The sequence below is a fragment of the Acanthaster planci genome, unplaced genomic scaffold (assembly GCF_054643075.1).
Source record: "Acanthaster planci isolate LZ-2023a unplaced genomic scaffold, COTS_SCS Contig104, whole genome shotgun sequence".
NCBI classification, from domain to species: domain Eukaryota; kingdom Metazoa; phylum Echinodermata; class Asteroidea; order Valvatida; family Acanthasteridae; genus Acanthaster; species Acanthaster planci.
Genome location: NW_028257726.1, coordinates 636 through 18,729, shown reverse-complemented (window position 1 = coordinate 18,729; position 18,094 = coordinate 636). Strand labels below are relative to the sequence as shown.

At 41.4% G+C, this 18,094-nt stretch overlaps 1 protein-coding gene across 1 annotated transcript in view; it reads left to right on the top strand.

Annotated features, from left to right (window-relative positions):
- The window catches only part of LOC147795251 (dynein axonemal heavy chain 1-like), a 33,912-nt gene extending 16,157 nt beyond the window's left edge, over positions 1 to 17,755 (top strand). Inside the window, 24 exon segments of the mRNA XM_087132155.1 lie at positions 249 to 476; positions 1,055 to 1,234; positions 2,056 to 2,193; positions 2,705 to 2,868; positions 3,340 to 3,544; positions 4,395 to 4,598; positions 4,725 to 4,838; positions 5,595 to 5,831; positions 6,788 to 6,894; positions 7,587 to 7,758; positions 8,383 to 8,537; positions 8,845 to 9,022; positions 9,415 to 9,609; positions 10,443 to 10,562; positions 12,231 to 12,389; positions 12,518 to 12,637; positions 13,448 to 13,501; positions 14,205 to 14,345; positions 15,000 to 15,160; positions 16,055 to 16,074; positions 16,077 to 16,211; positions 16,783 to 16,956; positions 17,519 to 17,538; positions 17,540 to 17,755. Of these exon segments, the coding sequence (XP_086988281.1) occupies positions 249 to 476; positions 1,055 to 1,234; positions 2,056 to 2,193; positions 2,705 to 2,868; positions 3,340 to 3,544; positions 4,395 to 4,598; positions 4,725 to 4,838; positions 5,595 to 5,831; positions 6,788 to 6,894; positions 7,587 to 7,758; positions 8,383 to 8,537; positions 8,845 to 9,022; positions 9,415 to 9,609; positions 10,443 to 10,562; positions 12,231 to 12,389; positions 12,518 to 12,637; positions 13,448 to 13,501; positions 14,205 to 14,345; positions 15,000 to 15,160; positions 16,055 to 16,074; positions 16,077 to 16,211; positions 16,783 to 16,956; positions 17,519 to 17,538; positions 17,540 to 17,740 (3,582 nt within the window). The 3' untranslated portion in view covers positions 17,741 to 17,755.
- Positions 17,756 to 18,094: the final 339 nt, after the last annotated feature.

The following is an 18,094-nucleotide window of genomic DNA, read 5'->3' as shown; positions in this document are numbered from 1 at the left end:
GTGCTCCGGAGTGCTGATTCCTTGTTAAAGTTTTGGATAAAGAGCCACATTGTGTTTGAAAAGTGAAATGAATCTGTGAAGACCTTGCTGTTATTGAAAATTGGGCATTAGAAATTTTTGCCAATCGATCAAGTCCACTCTCCGTTGGATAGTGGAAGTTGGAGCTGATTGACTGGTAAATGACTTTGATTCACTGATAGACATTAACTAATTTGTGACCTCCAAATCCTCTTCTGTCTTCCTCTCAGGTGATCTCACTGTGTCCTGACGCCCGCCTCCTGGAGAACCTCAAGGAGTGCAACAAGCTCTTGGATCAGGTCCAGAAGGGTCTTAGTGAGTACTTAGAGACCAAGCGGGCCTCCTTCCCACGCTTCTACTTCCTCTCCGACGACGAGCTCCTGGAGATCCTGTCGCAGACCAAGGATCCGACGGCAGTCCAGCCTCACCTCAGGAAATGCTTTGAGAACATTGCCAGGGTACTGCAACTTTCTCTGTCAGCTACAGTGGTAGACTCTAATTGTTGCAAGTTTCTGGTTCCAGTGCATTCTGAGGTTTTGTTTCAAACTGAAATCGTTCCAAGTGGTCGAGAACCACAATGGAGATTTTGTTGGTCAACCTTTTGTGCGAAAGCTAACACAGAGCATTGTACTAGTTATGGAAGTATGCATGAGAAGAAACCGAGATAAATTTTGAGACATTACACCTAACCGTTTCAACTCTTTGCTTCCCTAAATGTTGCCACTTCAAACAAGCCCACATAACACTTCATTCATTTTCGCATGCCCGACAATGCACACAGTGCAGTGGTGTAGTTGAGTTGATCACAAGTCTCTTCACTAACCCAGCTATAAGTATTAAACAAGATTGACAATGACAAAGGAATAGTTTTTGTCACACTTTATTTGAATAGCATGTGACTTAGCTTGAGAACAGATGATTTGCGATGGACTCGACTGGAACAATGATGCTCTTTCAACAAAGGATGAATGTAGTGTTGCAGTTCCAACATTCTGTCGTTGTCCAAAATACTAATCTGTTTTTCTCCCCTGTGCAGCTCCAATTTGAAGATGACCTCCTGATCACCAAGATGTTCTCGGCCGAGGGGGAGGTGGTTCCCCTGTCGGAGCCCCTCTACCCCAAGGGTAACGTGGAGGATTGGCTGCTGGAGGTGGAGCGTGTCATGATGGACAGCATCCGGAGAATCCTGGGGGAATCCCTCCAGAAATATCCAGAGGTGAAGATTATTTTTGAGGGGGGTTGTGGCCGTGGCTGTTGCAACGTTTGGCCACGAAATGGCACAGATCTGAAATGTCACTGAGGAGAGACTCTCACAGTTTCTGTAATGTGGGAAAAAAATTGTAGGACTTGGGATACAGGTATTTTGGAAATTTTGAGGACAATTTTTTGGAGATAATTTTCTAAGTTTGTAAAATTCATAACCAGTTTGGGAGAACATATTTTTCACACAACAGTTGTTAAAACACTTTCTGGGGTTTAGACGAAGGTATTTCATTTGATTTATGGTTGCTCTTGGCCATTTATCACCAATTACTTTCATTAGATGACAAAATGAGTTAAGGCCACTAGGTTAAGAAAATCCTGTGCCTCAAGCACTTTCAAAGATTTATTGAAGTACTAAACTCCAGGTAGTGAGTAATAAAATGATAAACCTAATCAGCAGTGCTGTTTTAGCTCATGGAGAGAAGAGGTATGATCACAGTGTGCCGTGTTACTCAGGGGCAAAATCTTTCAAATTCTCAAATGTTCTGACTCATTCCTGTTGAATAAGCCTTTTGCGAGTTAAATTTGAATAAAATCTGGTACGATGAGTTATCTGATTGCACATAAACATAACAATTTGAATTTCCCGAATCACAAGGTATAGCAACAATGGGTTTAGTATGGAAAATCCGAAGCTTTATGTTCAGGTGAATTAATTCAGTGTACCAGATTTTATTCAAATTTAGCTCGCAAAAGGCTTATTTATTCCATGAAGCAGATCCTGCGGTGCATCATTGTGTAACTTGAGTCTTTTCTCCCCCTTTGTTTTGGTAGACGCCTCGCCCCAAGTGGGTACTGCAGTGGCCAGGTCAGGTAGTCATTGCTGGCTGCCAGACATTCTGGACCAAGATGGTAGAAGAGGCAATCCAGGAGGACAGGCTGGTACAGTTCCTGGAGGTGCTCAAGCAACAGGTCAATGGAATCCTATTTACCTTTCCTCTGTCTTAGATAAGAAAAGTCAGATGATGGCCGGTGTGTCAGCCCATGCCCCCTAGACATTATTGCCTAAACTTGTGCCAGAAACCTTGGCATATCTTAACACTTGTTTTTTTAAGGAGTATCAAGACTTTTGTAAGATGACAGTGGCTGGGCTCTTCCTCAAACCTCTGAAACTTCCTGGTAGCATTCCTTTTATAAAAAGCTCTTTCCTTGAGGCACACTGACATGGTCAACTTCCAGTACTTAACACTCATACATAGCATTCTTAGGTAACAATTTCTTTTTTTCTTGACTATGCACGATACCAGCCAAGCAGGCTTTATTGACCAAAAAATCATTGCTTCCTAGCAACCAGTGAAGTGAGAACTCAGAAAGCTGTACAGATGGTCACCTGTCTTCACTTGCAAGGCTTTTGGATGCTAAAGCTAGTCTTTTCTTGGTTCAGTTGATGACGCTTGAGCGTGTTGGTACTTTGATCCCACAGATTGCAGACCTGGTCAGCCTGGTCCGAGGCGACCTGAGTAAGATCGGTCGCATGATTCTGTCCGCCCTCATTGTAATCGAAGTCCACGCCCAGGATGTAGTGGCCAAGATGTGCGAAGAGAAGGTGGCCAACATCAACGACTTTGAGTGGATCAGTCAGCTCAGGTAACTCGGGAAACGCAGAATATTGCAAGGCTTTTGGAGGGAAATTTCATATTGGACAAATGTAAGGACGTAGGATTTCCCCGAACAGTGTTTCCCTCGGTGTCTCTGCACCAGTAAAGAATTAGGTCAAGCCTTGTCAGAGCATTGTCATGAAAACGTCAGAAAAACACTGAGTGTACAGTGTGTTGTAACGTTACTCTGGTGAAAGAACATCTCTCTTGATGAGATCACTTGTTGGCATGCACAAATTGAGTCTACTTGGCAATTCATCACTTCATTTTGTGCCAGCATTGAAATATTTTCCGCCAGTGTGTTATTTGCAGAATTCTTTGGAATAACTTTGCATAAAAATGAAATCACTGGTCTGATACTTTCCCAAATCTGTTGCTATATTTTGAAAAAGCATCACCATGCGTAGATTCCGTGTCAGTATTTCCCAGCAAGTGACAAAAATACATTTTTTTTTCACAGGTACTACTTTGTGAATGATAACATGTACGTGCGTGCTGTAAACGCCGAGTTCCCTTATGGCTATGAGTACCTGGGTAACTCCGGCCGACTCGTCATCACCCCACTGACGGATCGATGCTATCTCACTCTCACCGGCGCCCTGCATCTCAAGTTTGGTGGGGCACCGGCCGGACCCGCTGGTACAGGAAAAACTGAAACGACAAAGGTGAGTAAGCAGTTGTCCCTGAGGGAAAAGTTCTTGTAGTGCATTCCTGATGAAGGGAGATGCTTGAATAGCAAAATAATATTTTGGACATCAGTCCGCCAACAGAATTTTGTCAGAGTTCAGATGAAATTAGTGACATTAACAAGTACTTCATGACGTCGTTAAAAAAACAAAGAGAAAAATGAAGTAAAAAGAAGGCACAACATTGCTGGTTAAACCAATCTTAGTTTACTGTCTGGTAGACCAGGGCTAGCATTTTCCTTAACCATAATTCAGAAATACCTCAGACTGTCTCCCTATTCAACAACATGCAACTTGACTGTGTATTGACATTTCATAATTCCTACTGAGAAGTGATAATGCCTGCTGCGTAAATCACATGCTGGCACCTGGATACCAGACAGTTTAATTGATTCTGATTGGTCAATAGACTGTGTGCACATGGGTTGCTGGTCTAAAACGCATGTTAAAGACCGCCCAAGCATTTATTTCCTTAATAAAACATGTTAGTCCATTGCAGTCCGCATAAATTCACTATAAGCCATTGGAGCCCTGCATTTCATGAATCTTCTATCAATTCATATTAAGGATGATCATTTTTGTTAGTGCTAAGCATCAAATTTTTTTGTGGAATTTCTTGGTCAGTTTGAATGGGAAGTTAAAATTTTGGTAATCAGAAGGTGGATTCTGGATGGGTCTATAACACAGATAATTCCAAAAGCCTTTAGTAAAAGATGACTGATCCAATCCCATCAAATCTATCGAATTCTGTTAAATACCATCAAGGTCTTGGAAATCCTATCAAAATCCATTAAATTTTATCACCGTCATCTTCTTTCTTACCCATAAGGATTTGGGCAAGGCCCTGGCCATCCAGACGGTTGTCTTCAACTGCTCAGACCAGCTGGACTTCATGGCCATGGGCAAGTTCCTGAAGGGGCTGGCCAGCTCGGGGGCTTGGGCCTGCTTCGACGAGTTCAACCGCATCGACATTGAGGTGCTGTCAGTGGTGGCTCAACAGATCAGTACCATCCAGAAAGCCCAGCAGCAGAAAGTGAGAACCGCTCGCGAGAAATGTGTACTCTGTGCTTGGGTGTTTGATAGTTTGCCTGACATATGAGCTAAACAAGAAAAAAAAAACAATTCATCCGTCACAAAATGGTCTGTTATCTTCTCTTAGGTTGACAGATTCATGTTTGAAGGTGTGGAGATCGCACTGAAAATCTCCTGTGCTGTTTTCATCACCATGAACCCTGGTTACGCTGGAAGAACAGAGCTGCCTGACAACCTGAAGGTATGTAATGAAGCAATCAATTTAAAACAATACCAATAGAGTACCAAAGTGTGACGTCACTGTGAACCAGAAAGTGCAGTGCAAACGAATGGAGTACAGCGCGTGTGTTGGTTCACGCGCTTGTTCTCGCACTAATGCCTTTTACACACTAATTGTGCGCGTGACGTATTCACTTCGGTACTGTATTGACCTGGCGAACTGGCACCTCACACGTGAGAAATGTGTTTGGTAATACATCATAGCCCTAAACGTCATGATTGTCTCCCCGAGTAAAACCAGGTAGCACAGTTATTACGTAAATTTTCTTTTTCACTTTTCAAAATGTTCATATTTGGAAGGAGTTTATAAAGTGAATCTGTATATTAAATGACCCTGTGGAGTACACGTGATGCAAGTCTTGCAGTATATTTCCAGTTCATTTAATCTTTAAATTTACTGATAGTAAGTCTTGCATCATGAATTTTTCAGTTTTTAAGAACAGAATATTTTCAGTTACATTTGTAGTTGAGATGGCTATTGGATTATTCTGTGATCTGATGTCTTATGTACAGAGCTATCATTGTGTAAATATAGGTCTGGGAACTGTCATGAAAAAGTATTCCAGGCACTAAAAGTCAATCACAGTGTCAACTTCTATCTTCTAATACAAATTTCACTTGACTCTTTTGTATGGTTATCCCAGTTCATCATCATATTTTGGATCGTGTAAGGTGTGCATACATTTATGAGATGATTCTGTACTGAAATATTTGGCAGGCTCTGTTCCGCCCGGTGGCCATGATGGTACCAGACTATGCCATGATCGCCGAAATCTCGCTCTACTCCTTCGGGTTCAGTGACGCCAAGCTCCTGTCCAAGAAGATCACCACTACCTTCAAGCTGTCCTCGGAGCAGCTCAGCTCACAGGACCACTACGACTTTGGCATGCGGGCGGTCAAGACGGTCATCTCAGCCGCCGGGAACCTGAAGCGGGAGAACCCTGAGATGAGCGAGGTAAGGAAAAGAGAGAGAGCGAAAGAGAGTGAGAGAGCAGGGGAGGGGGAGTGGGTGATAGAGAGAAGATTAAATACCTCTTTGTTAATAAACTTGCTTTCCTTCAAGTGCTTGGCCCTGGTCCCAGCCAACACGGTCAGTCGTAAAGTGTGTAGCCTTCTAATGGGTGGTCGTTTTATCCACGCATGTAATAATCTAATGTAACCACACACTGGCCTAATACATGCACTTCATGTGCAGTAAGAAATGATAATTGTAGGTGTTAAAGATGGATGTGCTCATAAGGATTTTCACCAGCGGAATGTTTCAACAAGCAATCTAACATGCTAAAACACTGTACTGACCAGTGATGCATAAATTAACAACTGCTATTCCAAATGTACAAAAGTTAGATCTCCTCTTGTGCATCGTACACAGCCCAGGGTTAGGCATGTAATAAATAGAATTCCACTTTCAAAAATCGGGGTATAAAGACGAAGACTAATCACAGTGAATAGCCTTCAATTGTTTCCCCTGGAACCTTTGGTCTTGTGAAAAGAACTTACGTGAGGACTTATGATGGCCTTGATCACAACACAGGGTTATTATAGAACACCCAGAAATGAGTAAGATTTAAGAAGAAAGAAATTTTTGGAAGAGGACATGTAGGAGTTATGTTTGTATCTGTGGAGTTCTTGCTTTTCTTGCTTGTGTCCTGTGAGGACCCTGTTTCAAATCCTTCGTTGTTGGAGTCTAAGTACTCAAGGGGTTGTCGTCTGTCCTGATGGAGGTAATAAATTCCTCCGGAAAAAAAGTGGTGATTTTTTTTTGCCCACAACTTGAATGTGGGGTTTGTTTCTTCATCCTCTTAGGTGCTTGGATATTGATCTACGTAATATCTTCAAATACAGAAGTTGGTGCTGCAATAACATGTGATCACTTCGTGACAAGTTTCTGGGGAACCCTTCTTTTTGCAGGAACTGATAGTACTCCGGGCCATCCGGGACGTCAACGTGCCCAAGTTTTTGCAGGACGACCTGAAGCTGTTCAACGGCATTGTGTCCGATCTCTTCCCTAAGATCAAGTAAGAGCTGTTGTTTTTCAGCTCAAGAAGACTATTTTGACAATGCCTTGCACGGTCCAGACAGATGTTACTGCAGACTATCAAGTTTTTGACCCTGCAGAGAGTGAATTTAGTTCTTGGGGGCAGCGGAGACTGGGCAGTCCACAGAGAATGTGTCATCACTTCACTGCCAAGTTGACGCTGTGGCTGATAGGGGAAGCCTTACTGTAAGAAAGCCAAAGGAGTTAAGGCTGGACTTGGGCCAAGTTTGAATAAAGGCCGTTTGTCGTCCATCGGTCGATTTATCTGGTACCCAGGATGTGTGTTGTACATGGGTTACCAAGCAAAGTCAATCCTTGGTTGACTGATGGTCATTGATTGAACTTTGCTTCAATCAAAAAAATAGTATAAATTAACTAGCATAAAAATTTATCTGTATTGATGATTGCATAAATTGACATCACATTTGCCCTGTCCAAGTTTCCTGTCCGAGACGTTAAGCAGCATTAGTGAGTTTGAATTAGTGATTGAGATGCCATGCTGACCTCATGTGGAAACCTTCAGTAACTCTCAGTCATTTGCAATATCGGTCCCATCCGCATATGATTAAAAACAGTTCCCTTCCCAACCTTTCCTCTTCCGCTGAAGGTCATTGTGTCTGTTGTTGCTGTTGTTTACGTTTCTCACTTCAGTCTTGATTCCCCTCACTCCAGGGAGGAGCCCATTGACTACGGTACCTTGGAACAGTCCATTCGCACCATGAGCGGCAAGCTGGGGCTGAAGGACGTGGACGGTTTTGTCGGCAAGTGCATCCAGCTGTACGAGACCACTGTGGTCAGGCATGGCCTGATGATCGTTGGACCAGCTGGCTCGGGAAAAACCAAGGTAAGGAGAAAAGACCTCAGAAAAAGTTTGAACTTACGAGGGTGGTTTCTTTTTCCGTTTCAATTGTGTGAAATTCTTATCTGTTACGGTCTCCTTAAGAAGTGGTATTTGGAAGTGAAAGTACCTTTTGTTTGGCGTAACTAATCCTCCCCCAAACTGAAAGCTTTTTTCAGTGTTGTAGTCGAGACCATCATAAGACTAGACACAAGACCATGCAAAATACCAGTCATAAGTAACAGGGTGAACAAAGACAAAGGAATGCTTTTGTTGCAGTTCATTTGAACAGCTTGTGACTTGAATTCAGATTGGAGGTTTTTTGCTGGTCTTGTGTGGTCCTTTGAAGATCTGAAGTGGTTTTGGCTACAACACTAGCTATTTTATGTGTTAAAAAAGGAAAGGAAATAAAATGAAAAGTTGTAGAATATGGATGGCCATTCCAAACCTTTGAACAAATCAGAAAAGAGAAAGAAGAAACCAGAAGTTTTTATTACAAAGTAGTCGGAACCGTTCTTCTCTGCTAACGCTGCAGTGATGCGGCTCAAGGTGGTTCCTCTTATTCAGAAGGGAAAGCCTGTCTCTGTCAGAAAAGCCTGCACTCAATAATTTTGGTCTGATCCATACCAGTGTTACGAGGTCCTGAAGAGGGCGCTGACTTCACTGAAGGGAGAGGTGGCAGTCGGTGGAGGCACCTATGAGAACATCATCACCTACGTCCTCAACCCAAAGTCCATCACGATGGGCCAGCTGTACGGAGAGTTTGACCTACTGACCCACGAATGGTGAATATTTGTGGTCTTTCACAGCATCAATTTGTCAGCATTAACAAATAACCTGTCTGGTTCTTAGATATTTTCAATAGTATACTTACTGCTCTTGATTTTTCTCCATTGTGTCTTAGTTCCTCCAGTGCTATGGTAATTGAAATGAGGACTTCACTTGAGGACTGGTCTTAATTTACAACACCTTTCAAGTTTTGGGTCTTTCCTTCCAATCAGATTTTCACCAACTTCATGCGTCATACTTTCTACATGATAAAAAAAAAAGCATTTTTAAGATGGCGGAGTCATTTTGGCTTTGGTTTGATAGGACGGATGGCATCCTTTCCTCCTTAATTCGTATCGGGTCCTCTTCGATGGAAATGGACAACCGCTGGTACGTCTTTGATGGGCCCGTGGATGCCGTGTGGATCGAGAACATGAACACGGTGCTGGATGACAACAAGAAGCTATGCCTAAGCAGTGGAGAGATCATCAAGCTCACTGAGGTACGGAGATACCAATGCCAACAGGGCGTAAAGGAACTAGTTGAAAGGCCAAATGTTAAAGGTTCACCGTTAGGAAAATGCTCTGACTTGCAAGTATTTCAACAGACCAAAGATTACACAAAAATTTAGTCCTCTTACACACAGAAAGTAGAATCATGACTTGTGTGCCCTGGACTTCATATAAAGTTCACCACTCGTTGAAATGCCAAATACTCAGCATCTTATCCAGATTTGGCCTCGGTTATTTTGTGTTCACTTTACTTGTCTTCTGTGTCGTGAATTTAAACAGGAAGGGAGATTTCTAACATCACTCAATCTCAAACTGAATAGTTGATGATTCTCATTTGTGGAGTGTATCTATTTCTCTTGTATTTTTCTACTTCCAATTCTAGTACATGAGGATGATCTTTGAGGTGGCCGACCTGGCCGTAGCCTCTCCAGCCACGGTCAGCCGGTGTGGCATGGTCTACCTGGAGCCGAGCATCCTGGGCCTGGAGCCTTTCGTCACCTGCTGGCTCAAACGCATCCCGGAGAACATCTACCCCTACAAGGATCAGCTGCAGTCACTCTTTGACCACTTCCTGGTGGTAAGATAGGCCCTCACATCCTAGGCATTGTTTTTCTAGGAAGCATCCTCAAATCCTCCAAAGATCCTCGACCACGGAGGAAACCAGTGGCACATTCCCTTTGAATAACAAGGACTGTTAAGCCCCGGGTAAAGTTATAGTGACCACAGGCTACCTTCCTGAATCTTTTAAATAACTTCCTAAATCTCCTAGATATTCAGAGACATCTTAGCTTGAGCTTAGGGAGGGACAAACCTTTCTGAGTAGTGATGATGATTTGAAGACTTTAAAAGTGGTTGGGTGGCACACTATTTCGTTCCATTGGGGCTCTATGTGTGAACAAAAGGGAGTTCTTCGTTGCCTGGCAATGCTTATAAATCAATATTTTGGGGGACAGTTACCACTGACCAGTATTTTTGCTATGTTGGTTGAAGCGTGATGTAATGTTTTTATCTCACAATATTCGGATGCTTTTCAAGATACGCCACCTAGATCTTGCAAAATCTTGCAAATTGCAAATGTTGGAGTGTGTGTGTGATAACAAAAGGTATCAAGCATTAGCATAAAATGTTTGTCACTTTATAAAAGCAGTGACCATTTGTGACATTAACTTTACCTTGTGTAAATGGACTTTATAATAAACTGCTTGGTTATTTTAAGGAAATGAGATTAAGACAATTTTGTCAGGTCTTTGGTTCAGAAAGAAAAAAAAATACATCCATCAGACCTCAGTAACAACTGCAGTTTATGTATGCGTTTTGGGGTGTGTATACCGGTGAATGTAACTGATGTATTCACAGGCTTTTATGTGAAATTGTCTTGTCTTTCTTCCAATTTTTCCCCCCATTTCTCAGGAATCCATAGAGTTTGTCCGCACCAACTGCAAGGAGATTGTCGCCACCATGGACAGTAACCTCACCCTCAGCATGCTCAAGCTTATGGACTGCTTCTTCACCCCATTCATCCCCCAGGAGGTAAATAGTACAGTCCGCATTAGCACTGACACAAGGGGTTTGGATGGAGTAGTGCATTGAGTTTAAAGGGGTCAAATAGATGTCTAAATAGAGGGACCATGGAAATATCTTGGCAGAAGCATTGGATCAGAATTTTAATTCCTGGCTTCATGCAGGTTATATCTTTCCCTTCTGTTCCTCAACATTTCTGAATTTTTTTCAGTTTAGCTGGAGAAATGTCACTTATTACATTACTTTTTTTATTCTGTATTTATATGGTAGATTCTGTTGGAAGAAGGCTGCTTGCTCTTATCTTGCTCTTTTTGATCTAATAGTAGTTTACCAGCTTTGAATTCAATTATTTAACGGCTTTGATTATCAACTGTTTAACACATTAAAATGCTTTTAGGGGGTGCTTTTTTTGGGAGATATTTTAAGAATCTCGCATTGGATCATTGAAGATAATCTTTGTATTTTCTGTTGCTTTAATGTGGAAATATTTCTTTGGTACAACTTGGAATGTCTAAACTACAAATAATAAATAATAAATCTTTCTTACAAATAGTACTGTCCTAAAAATTTAACTTGTTTGTTTTTGATACAGTCAACAACTTTCATACATTGTAGCTACTTTGAGCTTAGACTTTTGATTTTGTTATCTTTTTGCTCTCTTTCCTAAATTTTCATTTTATTTATGCTTACTGCTGCTGAACATTTTTGCTGTTTTTTGCTTCGCTTCTTTTTCATCTTGCTGATGCCACTGCGTAGGCTGTAAGTCTTGCATCCAATTTTCAGCATCCTAATGAGTACTGTGACTAATATGTGACCCATCTCACGGTTTTCCCATCACTGAACTCAAAAGCTGACAGTACCAGCACCCTTAGGTTGATGTGGACTTTGGGGTAGAAGTGATTGCAGTGAAAGTTTCGACAGAGAACCTTTCCTTCCATTGTTTGAAACTTTTACTAAAGTGTTCCTTACTCTGACAAAACATTACAATTATTACTGCTGTCGAACTGCCTCACGAAAAATGTGAAGGTATTTGCACTTTTCTTGGTTTCCATGACGTCAAGGGGCAAAGTAGCCCAAAAATCATGACTTTTTTCTGTCACCAGAATGCTGTGCTAGATTTATGTCCCTCCCCTAATATATAAACTACTTGTTTGGAATGTTAAAGAAAGTGAGGGACTCAAGATTGAAGGATCCATTCTGAAATACTTTGCTGTGTGCAAATTCACCTGTACTAACTTATTATATATCCTATTCCATACCCTAACCTTGCACCAGTAGCGACCCCCAGGCAAACAATTTCTTCCTGGCTTGTTGTGGACTTAATGCATATGTTTTGCATCTAAATCATCAGAATTCGTGGAGTCACTTGTCAAATTCAGCTGTGACTCAACCCACACTACTTTCACGGGAATTTTTTTGACAGCCACGATTAAACCTCAACAGGCTGTGATTGACAGGGAAGCTCATGTAGGCATACACAAATACCATTTATCTCTTACAGCCACCCAAAAATGATGTTCTTCCGACATTGTTCAGAATTTCATAACAAAACTTTTCAAATCTCTTTCCACAGTGTCAAGAAAATTTCCCGAATTCATTAAAGTGATCACTTAAATTAATTACAATGAGTAAACCTTTCCCCTTTTTTGAGTAACAGTCATCGTTCTAAACTCGCAGGGTGATCCACCCATCTCAGAAGAGCGGCTTGAGCGAGTAGCTGAACTCATCGAGCCCTGGTTTATCTTCTCGCTGGTCTGGACAGTCGGAGCCACGGTGGACTTTGACGGACGGCGCAAGTTCAGCACATACCTACGCGAAAAGATGCAGAAAGAGAACGTGAGCCCAAACTCATCAAAGAGCCAAAGTTTGAACTATTTTCATGATAGATGGATCCTTTCCTATGCCTTTGAAAGAATGTTTTGGACAAAGTATCATTGCACTGTGTCTTTCAATTTTGTGTACAGATTGCCCTTCCATTCCCACCGGACAACACCGTTTATGACTACAAACTGGACGATGGCGGCATCAGCAAGCGTCCATCCAAGGATGATGAAGAAGAGGAGGAGGCAGGCAAACGCAAAGAGGTGATCGCTACAACTGAAAATCTTGCTTACCAAATTTTACACAATAAGCCAAAATTAGCGGAGTACCAGTTACAAGTGGTACACAGACCGTGGTTTTTTTGCCAGTAACCACTTTTCGCCGTAAAGCGAGTATTATTTTTTGGTTAGCGAATTTCTAAGCTTAGGATTTTCCCATGGAAACATATTCATTCAGAGACTGAATTGGAGCAAGAAACTGTTTTGTACGCTTGAACCCGGCACTTCTGTTTGGCTTAGCCTGCCTCATATTAAGCAAAGAAAAAGAATGGTTTAAAATCAGCCGGTGAAGATTTCATTAAAATTGGAATGTACCGTATACCAGTTCTACTAAATCAATGTCAGATTGTTGTTACCTAGCCACACAATTGAGAGACAGGAATGTAGCTCTGGCAGTTATTTTGGAGATGCCTGAAGGGGAAGGGATGCGTCTGCTTCTAATAATGAACAGTTAGATAGGTTTGATCATTAGGATGATCTCTCCCGCTTCTGTCGAAGAGATGTCCTCCACGTAGGCCTGTGCTCAGAAAAACAGTTTGGATGGTAGGGTTGGCAACCAGCATCCTCTTTGGTCTCCATTTAGTTTGAGGGGAGCTTCATAGTAAAGCATCTTCCATTTCTATCTGTGGAATCAGTGAGAGAAAGGGTACAAGCTTACTTGTAAATGGGGGCGTACTTGCAACTTGGACAGGCATATTTATGGTGATAGGATGTAAGACTTGTGCTGAGTTCAGTTTCTCACCAGGTATCTCGTCAGTTTTTTTCTATGCTGTAATAACTCCCTCTTCATTTCAGGCACTGTTAAGTACTGGCTCACATACAGCTGCATCAATTGAGGTTTTCACAGAGGTAGAATAAAAGTGGGCAAGAAAATGAATGTCTGTCTCTGTAGATGACAGATATTTTGTTGAAGTTTTGTTTCTTACAATTTGTCAGGATTCTTAATTCTTGATTCCTATTAACAATTGAGTTTTGGTTTATACTAGCTACATTTGCTTATGATTACAACTTTGGTTGCTCATAATTCAGGTTTCTGCATTATACAAAACAGTTGTCAGTCCCTTGTTCTATTTATTTGCAAATGCCCTCTGGTAATTGAGGTTTTAACTGAACTGAAAGATTCCTTTACAGAATAATTTTTCAAAAGAAATTAGTGTTTGTTGCAGTTTATTTCAAATTAATGATTGTGTAATTTTTCATCTAATAGTTATGAAGGTCACGAGTAATGGCATGCTTATTCGTGTTTGATTTATCAATTTCTGTTTTTATTTCATTATATAAATTTTTCATGATTTCAGTTTTTTAGTCTAACAGTTTTAACTAATTTATGTAGGTATGTACTTTAATCACAGTTTTTGGTTGAAGTTTTAATTTGACGTTGTTTTTCTTCAGTAATTTCCTGATATTTACATTTATGATGTTGAAAATATATTTCACGTGTCTTCTGGTTCACATGAATCACACAATGACCCAAATATTTTTAAGACAATGAATATTGTGGTTATTAACCATGATCATGACCGTAGTTTTTTCAATTTTACTTCAATTATAGGTGCATTGGTTGGACTGGATGCATGGAATGGGGGAGCGTAAGATTAACCCAGAAATGCGTTACTCGGACATTATCGTACCGACAGCAGACACAGTGCGTGGGGCACACCTGTTGGAGATGCTGTTGACTAACAAGAAACGGGTAAAGAGCGTGTTTACAGCTTGAAAATATGGGCCCACTTTAGCAAGACAACCCTGGTCTTGAAGCCTCAAGAAGAGGTTCTAACAGAGCTACAAACTTGTGTGCTTCTCTTCAACTTGCATAAATGTGCTTGAAAATTCAAAGGCGCTAATGCAGTATTTTCACAAAGCCAGAACTGCACAGTTCAGCCACTGTATAACCTTACACACCATTTGCTCCTCGGTATTATATTTCAAAAGCATCTGTAGATTTTCTACCCAACTGTCCAAAGTTCAGTGGTTAATGTAAGTATTGACCATATGACAAATTTCAGTGGAAGGGAATAAATTATAACCCAACATTTTCCAAGGAATTCATCAATTCTAATCCTCACAGCTTATTTTAACAGATAACTCACATACTGAAATGTACTCCTAACTTTTAGTTCGAGCAGTCTCCATGTCTTCTTCACATGCACTCCCCTGTAAGTTTTAAGAGAAACTTAATTTTTTTTCCCCTCCAACCCAAAAATCTTGTGAATTAGAAATGACCGTGATAAACAGGAGAAAAAATAATTAACCCTAACCCCGCTAGGGACCCATCGAAATCCCTGCCTAACCTTGTTGGGTTCAGCGCGGTTAGGGTTAAATTGGAAACTGGTTTCTCCTTTAACAGGTCCTGACTGTTGGGGACACAGGCACGGGCAAGACCCTGACCATCTCGGACAAGCTCCTGAAGAGCATGCCCAAAGACTACATCTCCAACTTCATCAGCTTCTCGGCCCGCACCAGCGCCAACCAGACCCAGGACCTGTTGGACAGTAAACTGGACAAGAGGTAGCGTCTTCCTCTCCTCCTGCTACATCAGATCTCCCCTCCTACCTCCTCTACCGTCCCTAACTCGGCCCCCTCCCTTCTCCTGGGGCACAAAGTCAGTGGCAATTCCCACTCCTACGGGTTCGGACCCCTACGTTGTTAATTTTGACCAGCCGTTTGTGAATTAAAATATTAGTAAATTTGAAAGGTGCTTCAATGACCTATTTTAATGCAACGTCTGTGAGAACGTACTAAATTATTATGTGGAAAAAGAAGAAAAAACCTGTTAGCTCCGTAAACGCCAAATTGTCAGGCAGTAGAGCCAGTTTTAATTAGTCTTAATTTTCTTAAACCTCTAGTGATTTGTCAATAATTAGTGTAGCGTCTGTGACCCACTCTTTTCTCGTCATTAAATAGTTGAACACTCAGTTTTAATCAGCAGTGTTTTTAAGTAAATCTTTGAAGTTTGTTAATGATAATGAATAATTTTTGTGTTGTGATTTGTACCTTTTAATCTACAATTTAAAGGTGGACTCGTATTTTCCATATGGGGCAACGCGGACATCCCGGGAGTTTCACAAAAAATATGGTAGCAACTACACCGCAGCCGGTGAATAACAACTGCAACGAGCGCGCATACGTACAGACCAAAGAAAAGATTGTAATATACCCGATCCTCGGACTGGTTGGTGTGTGCGTACGTCGCCAAGGTTATTGTTTTCACTGGCACAGGCACCTGTCATTTTGCGAGAATCCCGGATGGTCCGCGCCGCCCCATATGGTGAGAATATTAGCAAATGCCTAGTTTCCAAGTTTCTTTTCCCAACCACATGGAAAATGCTTGATTGTGGCATACTTCCACATTCCTGGCAAGAAGCTTTCTCTTTATAAAAATCTGGGTTTTTTTCCAAACAGACGTAAAGGTGTGTTTGGTCCTCGCTGGGCAAGTACATCATCTTCTTCATCGATGATTTGAACATGCCAGCCCTGGAGGTGTATGGAGCCCAACCCCCGATAGAGCTGATTAGGCAGTGGATGGACCACAGAGGATGGTATGACAGGAAGCAGATTGGTGAGTATAAGGATTATCAAAGGACTACTAAGAGACATTTTTCATTATTGAATAGGTACCGTTCATCTTTATAGTAGTACTGTTATCAGATAATTTTCTATTTTTCACAATTTTATTATTGTATAAACTGGGATTCAGAATAGTTGTTTGTATTGTTTTGGTTGTAATCTTATAAGTTGTTCTTTTATCCATTTTGGTTCTTTTATACGTTGTTGCCGTTTTAGTAAGTAATAAAGCTCTTGTTAACCATCTCTGTAGGATTTTTATCTATGCATGCACAGTTGCAAATTGGAAAAATAATTTTTCTTTTTAATTCTTGTTCGATTGTAATAACATGAACTAAAGTAATGGAACTAATCAAATGGTATCTTTGTCCTAACTTAAACACAAAACGAGTAAATTGTCTTCAGTGTTTACGTGATTAGCCGTGTCTGTAATTTGTGAAGTGTTTTACGTTTTGACATTTTGTATTTCTGGTCTTCCCCATTTGTCTTGTTTCCCCGTGTTTGTGTCGGTGAGGTCCAATAAATAATAATATAAACATGTGAGTTGTATTTGACGTGTTCACCAGGTGCATTCCGGGAGTTAGTGGACATTAACTTTGTCTGCGCCATGGGTCCACCCGGTGGGGGTCGTAATCCTGTCACAGCCAGGCTCATGAGACACTTCAACGTGCTGTCCTTCTGTGAGCTGGAACACAGCAGCAAACATCGCATCTTTGCCACTATCCTGGACAGCTGGCTGGGTAAGATTACCTGGGGGGGGGGAGAGTCTGCTCTCTGTCCTTCCTTCGTCCGCCCTCTCCCTTCATTGGATTTACAATGGACTTGGAGAACTGTAATAGGGAGCAGTCCAGCTTTGTTGGTTGGATGAGGAATGTGCAGGGCTAGTTTATGGTTGCCTAGGCAGTGAAGTTGATTACGCATTTGAAATATCTCGACAAATTTGTCAGTTGCAGATTGAAAGAAGAGTTGAACATATTTCAGCTCTGGAGAACTCCACCGATCGAATTTTCTCACAACAAATTGCTTTTGCACTTTTATAAATGTATTTGAGATATAAGCAATTGTGAATCCAGAACCAATGTTTCATTACGAAGGGCCCCAAATGTATGAGAAATTCTTTACATATTTTGGAAAGAAAGAAAATGAAGTAGCCCCCGTAATTACCTTTCCTGTTGTTATTTTATTAACAACTACAAACAAAATTGCACCCTTGTTTGGAGGGGGACCTGGTCCCCCCATTGCCCTCCCTTCCCATCTGCCCTTGAGTATATTTCTAATGGTACTTTATGGTTTGTCTCACAGCGCAAACTCCGTCAGTGTCCTGACCACTGCGCCAAAATCGTGGATACCACCATCAACGTTTACGAGGACCATCAACCACCCCAGCTGCTGCCTACCCCGGCCAAGAGCCACTACACCTTCAACCTGAGAGATCTCTCCAAGGTTTTCCAGGGTATGTTTCCTGACGTAGAGCGTTCCAAATCTGTTACAGCGCTGTGCACATCTCGGAACTTTTTTGTTTAACAGTTCACTTTTATTTAAAAATTCGACCGGAGAATGCAAAGAATGACAATCTGGTACAAGCGATTATTTCATAATGCTTTGAATAAAGAGGTATCGGAAATGAAATCGTCTTGTGGGAAGTTCTGCATTTTGCACTACGGGTTGTAATTAAAGCTGCATTCCATCTTAAAAGCAGATGTTCATTCTGTCAATTTTCCTGTTTGGAAATCATCCACCGTGTAAGTCATTTGTGACTGACCGGATCCCAAGAATGACTCCCAGGGTATTTTGTCATCAATTTTGTTTTTGGTTCGGCATTTAGGAAGCGCCGACTGAGTGCTTTGTTGGCATGTATTGCTCAGTTTGGCATCCTGA